General features: G+C 41.3%; 1 protein-coding gene across 3 annotated transcripts in view; it reads right to left on the bottom strand.

Moving 5' to 3' along the window:
* The window catches only part of YAF2 (YY1 associated factor 2), a 143,542-nt gene extending 135,346 nt beyond the window's left edge, over positions 1 to 8,196 (bottom strand). The window contains exons 1-2 of one of the 3 annotated variants that reach the window (XM_006888192.1): positions 8,006 to 8,196; positions 7,454 to 7,579 (exon numbers count right to left, since the gene is read on the bottom strand). In XM_006888192.1, coding sequence (XP_006888254.1) covers positions 7,454 to 7,579; positions 8,006 to 8,031 — 152 coding nt within the window. In that variant the 5' untranslated portion in view covers positions 8,032 to 8,196. The remainder of the gene's footprint in view (positions 1 to 7,453; positions 7,580 to 8,005) is intronic. The other 2 variants (XM_006888193.1, XM_006888194.1) reach the window with 2 other exon arrangements.
* Positions 8,197 to 9,119: the final 923 nt, after the last annotated feature.

The raw sequence follows: 9,119 nt of genomic DNA, 5'->3' as shown, positions 1-9,119 counted from the left end.
GTTTGAACAACACATATTTCCTTAGACGTTATCAGGGACCCCAGATACTAATTCAAATTATACTTTGAGGATGGATATTTTATACTATGCAAATGCTAATCACCCTCAAGTTTTTCCATAAAACTAAATCATGTGAGCATTCTGAACCAAAACTTTAAAAACAAAACAACAACAGAAAAATCAGCTGCCATCAAGTCAGTCTGGACTCTGGCAAACCCATGTAATCCAGAGTATAAGTATGTGCTATAGTTTTCAAGGCTGATCATCTCAGAAACAAGTCACCAGATCTTTCTTCCAAGGTACCTGTGTGAGCTTAAACCTCCAGTACTTTGATTGATAACTGACCATTTAACCATATGTACAATCCAGGCACAAAACCAAGGGGGGGGGGAAGAACAAGCAAATAGACAAATAAAAAGCCTCCTAGAGTAAGGAATCACTGAACAACAACTTGAGTAGCTGGGTGGTACAACTGACTAAGCAGTCAATTAGTAAAATAACGGTTGTCAGTTTAAACTCTCCTAGAAAGACCTTGAAAGTGAACTGGTGAATCCATGGACTGTCATTCTATTCTGCACACATAAGCTTCTCAAGAGTGGAAATCAATTCAACTGTAACTGCTTTCTTTGCTGTTGTTTTTAACAATGATGCAGTAGAAGAAGGCGCTCCAGTGGCATAATATGTACCATGCTGCCCAAACCAAGTAGTTGCAGTTCTTCCATGGAAAATGGGTAGAAGTCTCCTCCCTTTAAAATGTAAAGTCTCAAAAAGAATTAGATCTTGAGAGATTCTGTTGTTAACGTGCCACCAAGTTGATTCCAACTTATGAGACTCTATGAACCATGCACCTGAACCTGCCTTATCCTGTGTCATCCTCACCATGCCTGATATACTTGAGGTCACTGTTCAGAGATACTACGACAATCCACCATGGTATCTTTTTCCAAACATTGACCTATCCTAACAATATACCCAAATCATGAGACAAGATGCTTCACTACCCTTGTTTCCAAGGACTGGTTGTGCTTTCTCTAAGATATATTTGGTCTTTGTCTGGCAGTCCATGCGATGTTTAGTTTCTTCTCCAATACAACTCAAAAGCATTGATCTATATCTGTATTTCTGAAAAAGAACTCATTTATATTGTCAATTTTGTTCTCTCATTCTCACGCCAAGTCTAAGAAAATAAACACTATCAAATTCAAACTAGGATAACAATATTAATAATTTTTCACTAAATAAATATTGATTTAAGGTTCTTAAAAGTGTAAATTCTATTATCATTTACTCGTTTTTTGTAAAAGTGGAAATATCTTATTTTTACCAATGTTGCTGTAATGTTCCATCAACACATTTTGATTACATACTAATCAAAATACTGCATCCAGTTAAAAACTTAAGATATATTCTAACAAAAAAATTTCAACTCTTTGGCTTGTATATAATGAAAGTTTTTACTATAACCACCTCCATTTACAGAACTTAATTTTGTTCTACAGTGCTGTAAATTACTTAATATGGCCCTCCTAGCCATAGCCTTTATAATTCCCACCAAATAACTAGGTGTTCATAATACAAATATAGTGCCTGTGAGCCACCAATAAGATTGAATAGTCTGCTAAAACTCAATTGAGAATTAATACAAATAAGGTTAATGGAACCCCAGTGGTGATAGGATCATGCTAATAACGTGCATGGAAACCTAAAGAGGGAATTAAGTTCTGCCATCCTGCTGGGCTTTAATACAGCCAATTTCAGAGCTGAGAGGGAACTTTTACCACAACCAAAAAGAGTCCGGAGTGAAGTGGGTTCAAAAGATCTCTGTGCTGAGAGTCTCCTAAACTCAGGAGACAGAAAGCTAACAGCTAGTGGTAAATAACATCACACTAAAAGATAATCTTAAATTTAGAATGAAGAAAAGCAGTAGCAAAGAGATGGAACCAATCCAAATGCCCATCAATAAATGAATGGATAGAAAAAACTATGGTATATTCACACAATGGAATACTATGTAGCACTGAAAAACAGGGAACTCATAAAATATTACCCAACATAGGTGACCCTGGAGGACAATATGCTCAGTGAAAAATATCTCAGTTACAAAAGGACAAAGACTGCATAACACCACTGTTCTGAAACAGTACTGACATGGGTGTTGGGGGAAACTAGGAAAAGATGGGATAAATAATGAACATGGCATTAGGATAGATGAAGGAAGAACTGTTTACAGGAATATGATTAGGAATTATTTGTGTAACAACAGTCTAAAATAGGAGGGAAAGGGGTGGGGAGGGAGGGAGGAAATCATGTAACAATAAAATTTTTTTTTTACATGAACTGGTGGGGAATAGAGAGAAAAATGTGCCACAAAAAAGGAATGAAAATTTAGTTTTTCTGTAAACTTTTGTTAAAATCACAATTTTTTTTAAAAAGGCAGGAGTAGCAGAGAAACAGCAGCAGTAGCTTCAGCAGACCTAGAGATCCGCAAGATAGCACCAAGGGCTTTCCAGTCCTCCGATCAAGATGGTTATAGTGAATATGCCAATTTGAGGAACATAACTACCTTCAGGCAAGAGACTTGGGGGGGGGGGGGGAGGTGAGCTGCTTCCAGGTATTTGCTGGGAGTGCTAAAGAGCTCTGAAGCACAGTCCAAGCACAGGCCAGGATCACAGGATCAGGAACAGGTCTGCCTATGGACATGACTAAGTAGTTGTTCTGACCAAAGATTTGTATTCTGAGTCATTCAGATCCTGAACTGTCAAATGTTACTTTCCTAATTAACCCTATAATTATTGAGTATTGTCTATGAGTTCTTTGTAGAACTCACTGTAGAATTACTGAACCCAACAGAGAAGCAAAGAGTACCATGGGAAGGGAAAATTGTGTCATAATTCATCAAAATGTTGGTTGGTGACCTTTCTCTCATAAGAATCAGCCTTGGAACGCTAACCTTGATTCTCCTTCCCTGCTTATAAACTGAGAGGAAGTCAGATGTCATTTTCACTGACTCTAGTGTTTCCAATTTGACAACAAAGGTGTTAAGATTTTATGGATGAAACAAGCATCTACTTTGCTCACTACTGTAAGTTTAGAACTTAACTCATACCTTGCATAAAGTAAGATATTCCATAAGTACCTGCTGAAATGATAATGTGCTTAAAACAAGATATGAACCCAAGTCACCAAATTCCTTGTCTAATACATAGTCTACAGTATTTTTACTACTTTTTTCATAATTCTCTAAGATAGGAAGCTGAAGAAACAATTACAATTTATTCTGAGAAAGTATAATGGGTAAGGAAATATATTTGGAAGTCGGCTACGTATTATGTTTTACAGTTCTAAATGATCAAAACACAAAGCCACAACCATTAGCTTTATTCATTTCTAAATACTTGCTATCGGAATTAAATAATAAGTGATTTTTCTATTTATATATGAAAAACTGGTAATAAGATACTAGTCTAACTCCATCATCATATAAATTACTAGCCTCACACCAACTTAGCCCCTAGTGATGGTTCTAAATTCCCTAAAGTTTGTATTTGAGACACTTATTACCTCATAAAACCTTCAGACATAAAAATGAAGAAGATAGCCTGGCACTTAGGACAATCATTATCACCACAGCACAGCTTTATTTTCCTCTATACATTTTTCTTATTAGCTTGACATTTACCAATGTTTCTCTCACAAGAACACAATGTAGAATACTTCAGCTATATAAACTATGCCTGCTTATCTTGATTGTAGTTGTTAAAAAAACTGAATAAATTTAAACTGATTTTGCTTAATAAGTTTCTGAAGAAGGCAATCATGCTTGGCAAAGTAGAAGATGAGAAGTAAAAAACAGGAAAAATCTCAAAGAAATGGATTAATGTAGTGGTTATAATAATGGACTCTAACAGCAAAAATTATCAGGTGGTACAGGACTGGATGAAATAATCATTCTGTTGTTGTACACAAGGTCACAGACTCAGAACTTAACTTGATAGCATCTAACAACAATAACATCAGGGTCACCACTCAATACAAAAAAATCTGAAACTCAATCATGGAAATGCCACAAATTTATCAGCTGAGGAACTGAAGTATTTGCAGTCACATTTTTAAAAACAGCTTATAAATACAAAGCTCATTTTACTGTTTATAATTTCTATAGAAATAGATGATCTATCAAGGATATAGTCAAAGAGAATAGTCTTCTGATGCCATATAGAGTTTGAGCTAGACTTCAAAAGAAAAAACTTTCAATAAGGCTTTTAAAAGCAAACAATTGTCTCATCTTCCCTGGAGGTTTACAAACATTTTCAAATGTCCTAGATGGCTTAGTTTGGGCCACAAACTGGAGACTGAGACAGAATTAGGTCAAAGTAAAGTGATCAACTAAATTAAGTTTAGTTCTTTTCAACTGATTAAATTCCAGCAATATCCATCAAAACAAACTGGAGCTTCAAACTGGTTCTGACTGACTTGACTCATAGCCAGTGAAGCAAAAATAGAATGGTCCTGAAATTGGTAAAAGTGCCTGTGTATTAGAATAACTATCAATAATTGTAATGGGGGGGGGAAAGGCTAACACCCTGCTGGAAACTCTATTTCCCTCTTAGAAAACAAAGGTCACAATGCTTGCAGCATGGTAACCAAATGTCTTGATTAGCAGAGTTAGAAACATCACTGTCCTGCTCAGAGCTGACAGCCACACTGCTATGAATATGAGATGCCTTTCACAGTCCTGCCTATCACCCATATCCGGCTCCTTGTCAAGAACACCCAAAAGGATCACTATGCTTCTTCTGAGTCTCCTAATCTAAGGCTTTCAAACGTGACATTTTTGTTTGAATTACTGCTCTGGTACAACTCAAATTTTACAATTTTTAACTTGCTCTGATTTTCCTCGTGCTCTGTGTGGGCCACTCTTGAACTGGCTCAAACCAGTTTGAATTTGCTTAATGCCCAGGTTCAAAGGTTAGTCTAACCCCAGAAATTAAAAACCTGTCTCCTAGACCACAGAAATAAGTCATCAGCAAACTATATCCTCTTGAGCTGCAGCTGTCCAGTTCCTTGTTTTAGTACTCTCAAGTTGTACATGTGGAATTACCCTAACTACTAATTAATATGTCAGCTGTAGAGAATTAGTTCTTAAAACTACTGAAATCTTTGCAGTGGTCTACAGTCTTTTAATCCTGCTTTTCTGACATTATCAGAGCACAAAGTATTTTGTGATTCAATCAGTATCTGCCCTGTTAACAATGCCCTGAATCTCAGAAACAATGATAGAAAAATAACAGATAATGGAAAAATTAGAGCTCGTAGGTTTCGTTTATGGTCAAAATAAAAAAAAAAAAAAAAGAGAGAGACAATTCAGAAAGAGGAAGAAGCTAAGAGGATTTTAGTGTAGAACATTTACTTTTAGGGACAGCGTGTCCCTTAGACTTCTGGTGAGTTGCCCAGAGCCTCTTCAGTTTCAATCCAAATGACAACGCCTCTCTGAGTCCTCCTTAAGAAATGATTCCACCACTAAAAATTGGATCTACAAGAGCTCAAAAGTACTGTTAAAATGGCCTCAGATCTCTTAAACTAGGCCCACTTTTCTGTCCTGGGCCAAATTCACTACATTCCTTCTCCTTCCAGGTGCCAGGTATTCCACCTGCATCTTCTCTTCTGCTGTCACCAACTACTCTATTTCTCAGGGTTCCTCTAAACCCCAAGACTGACTGTGGAGTGGGACCCCAGCTCCCCCCCTTCCTTGCTGTCCCTGCAAATAAACATAAAGGCTCTTCTAGTTTCAGTAATTTCCTAACGGCTACAAAAAAACAAGAGAGGGAAAAACAAAAAGCAAGAACATAGTACCAGAGATCAAAATTAAACCAATTGTCTTCACTGTTTCTGCCTCTAGGAAAGGAATATTCTATAACCTGCTTATTCAATATTTTAGAAGTATAAATAAAGTGATAATCTAGATATACAAAGATAGCCTAAACTAAATCCAATCTAATAAAACCATAGAACTCCAAGACGATTCCAGTATCCAAAACACTACTTTTATCACGGGTCAAAAAAATACTTGGTTCATGAGATTTCTTTTACAGTATAGATACTTTTGATCTTTTCACAACGTTCTGCCACTTTATTTCCTTGAATACGGTAGATATTAAAACTTTTGTTTTTTAACAAACATGAAAAATATTCAATTTACTTAATGTAAATGGATGAATACAACATCACACTACGATGTACAAGAAAATATTAAAATAAGTTACATTCACTAAGAAGAACCTTAAAGTTTTCAATCATTAGAGTCGACATCACTATTTTCAATAAAACTCTGTAAGTGGGATTTAAAAATCAGGATATTTCATTTTTAGAAATCTAACACCTACTAAAAATTTAAATCTAACAGCAATACTTAGGTGCTTTTTTCCCAGTTAACAGTGTACTACGTGGTGTTAGTATGTTCACAGCCTTATTTCGATAATTACAATTCTAACAAATTTTGTAAAATCAAATTATATACCTAATTTTTAAGCTATAAATCAGAATATCATAAAGAATTAATTCATAGTCTACTATTCCCCTTTAAAGGCAAAGCAACTCTATAAACAAGTACTTGTGGATCAAAAACGTCACTGACTGAATTTCCTGGATGATTTTCCTCAGCCACTTAATTGACTTAAGAGGGTTCTAAAAAGACAGACTACTATACCAGAAGCCTACAACATGCTAAAAGTTAAAGCGGTAAACAGGCAAGGGTCACTTTGTCTTACTGTATAGTCCAATAAACTGCCATTTAATCCAACTAATGTTATTGTAGATACTTTCAGTAAAAAAAAAAGTGCTCCTACTCCACTGCTCACCTCCAATTATTCATTTATAAAATATTGGAGAATTCTAATAAAAAAAACTAAGCAAAAACCTTGAACTGGCAAGACCAAATTTCCACACCTTAAAACTAAGTTTAATCTACTGTGTATTCTACAATCGGATATGGGGGGGGGGGGTTTGGTGTGGGGTTTGGTGGTTTTGTTTTTGTTTTTCAAGAAACAGAACGAAATTACATTAGGGGGTCCTAAGGAGGCTTTCTGGGGTAATCCTTGATCCTCACACGCTAACACAAACATGCAGCCAACATTTTTATGTCCGAGAGAGTGGGTCCATTACACTCAGCAATACGAATTAAATAGCAGTAGCTAATGCCTCTCTTAAATAATTTATACTCTCTTAACAGGAAAAAAAACACACACAACGCTACAGCCTCTTCAATTACCCTTCACCGCAAACCATCGCTGGGGTCACGATCAATCTGACCCAACTGCTCCGGCGGCCACCACGTCCGCCTCACCTCTCCTCACACCCGGCTAGGCGAGTGTCACGGGCGGGGGCGGCCGCCGCAGGGACGTCCTCTGCCCCGCGACCCGGGCGGCCGGCGGCGCGGGGCCGGCCCGGGACTCACCGTGTGGAGGTGCCCTTCCGCACATCGCACATCATGCACTTGAAGGCCTCGGCGCTGTTCCGGAAGGTGCAGACGCTACAATCCCAGTAACCCTCATCGGAGGACGGCTTCGGCTGCCGCTTCGGCCTGCAGGACACAACCGGACACGACGCGGCGCGGGGTCACCAGCAGGCCGCGCCCGGGCCCCGCGGCCGCCTCCGCCCCGCCCCCCGCCCCAATTCTGCGACCCTCGCCCCGCGGGGGCCCCTGGCGCGCCGCGCTCCGGGTCGGAGGGGGAGGGGAGTCTGGGCGGAGAAGGGCGCGAGCGCGTCCGCAGTGGCCGCCGCCACCGCTCTAACAGCGGGCACTACCGCGGCCGCGGGCGCCGCCGCCATCGCGGCTCCATTGTGGGGTAGCCGGCGCTGGCCCCTCACGCTGCAGCGCTCGCGCAGCAACGGCGCCGCCTCCGTTCTCGCCCCGATAGCCCGGGGGCGAGCAGGGCGGCCGCCCGAAGCCAGGCACGAGGGGCCGGGGAGCTCGCACAGTCCGGGCTCCGGGACCGAGCGCTGTTACCTGGTGGGGCTCTTCTTGTCTCCCATGGCTTGGCTACAAACGCACGCCGAGAGTCGCCGCCGCGGCCGCTCTGTTTGTCAATAAGGAGGATAATAAGCCGGGCGGAAGCGGGCGGGGGAGGGAGGGAGGGGGCGGGGAAGGCCGCACCGCCGAGCTCGGAGCAGCGGCCGGATCCCACGCAGCCTCCAGCTGTCGGGGAAACTCCTGCCTGAGCGCACGTGACGCGCGCCCGCCAACCAGCGGCTGCGCCGGAGACTTCAAACGCGGCCAGCGCGGCCCAGCACCCGCGGCGAGTTCGCGGGCGGCCGCTGCAGCCTCCGGCGCCGCCGCAGCCGCCTCTCCGCGCTGTTTCCCGCGCTTCACTTCTGCAGCTCCGGGTGTCGCGCGCTCCAGAGCTCAGAGCCGGGAAGCGCGTGGCCTGCGGCGGGCAGAGAATGCTCAGTCATCCCACGCGAAGGCTGATCCAAGGTGGGGCAGACACTGGAAGGTGGCCCAACTCCAGACGGAGCGAACTGCCTAGATCTCTCAGTAGAATGGTTTGCTTTCCTGGTTTCGCTGTTCTTGTTTACTCAACCATCCCTACCTCCCCCCCAAAAAATAATTTTAAGTAATGCAGGAACTTACATTGAGGGCCGTTGCTAGATGTTTCAAACACACAAATTACAAATAGGAATTGTCACCTTTAATTTAGGGAAATGAAGACTCAAGAAATTAGGTGACTTGCTCTAGGCTAAAAAATGCAAAGCCAGAAGTCTGAACCTGGTTTGAATCCAGGCGTGGCCTTTCAGTAGCTGCTTTTAACACACACACACACACACACACACACACACACACTCCAAAGAAACCCCACAAAACCCTTAATTCCTTTTATAAAAAGAACGATTTTGAAAATTCTGGGTAAAGGGACACCTTTCTCCCCCTTATCATCATTATGTCAATGTAATGGAGATCCTAATCACCATTTACTGCAGTTATTTTACACCTTTTTCTTAAAGCTATCTGATTCGGAAGCTCCAACCTCCGGTCATCAATACAGTCGGTAAACCACAGTCATCACTACTCTGCTCATGATCTGCTTAACCAATGGCAACTAAACTTCTTGGCCTAGCATTGA

Source organism: Elephantulus edwardii, unplaced genomic scaffold (genome assembly GCF_000299155.1).
Source record: "Elephantulus edwardii isolate Elephantulus edwardi_28Jun2011 unplaced genomic scaffold, EleEdw1.0 scaffold00065, whole genome shotgun sequence".
NCBI classification, from domain to species: domain Eukaryota; kingdom Metazoa; phylum Chordata; class Mammalia; order Macroscelidea; family Macroscelididae; genus Elephantulus; species Elephantulus edwardii.
Note: the sequence above shows the minus strand (reverse complement) of the source record. Positions and strands in the feature narration are given on the sequence as shown.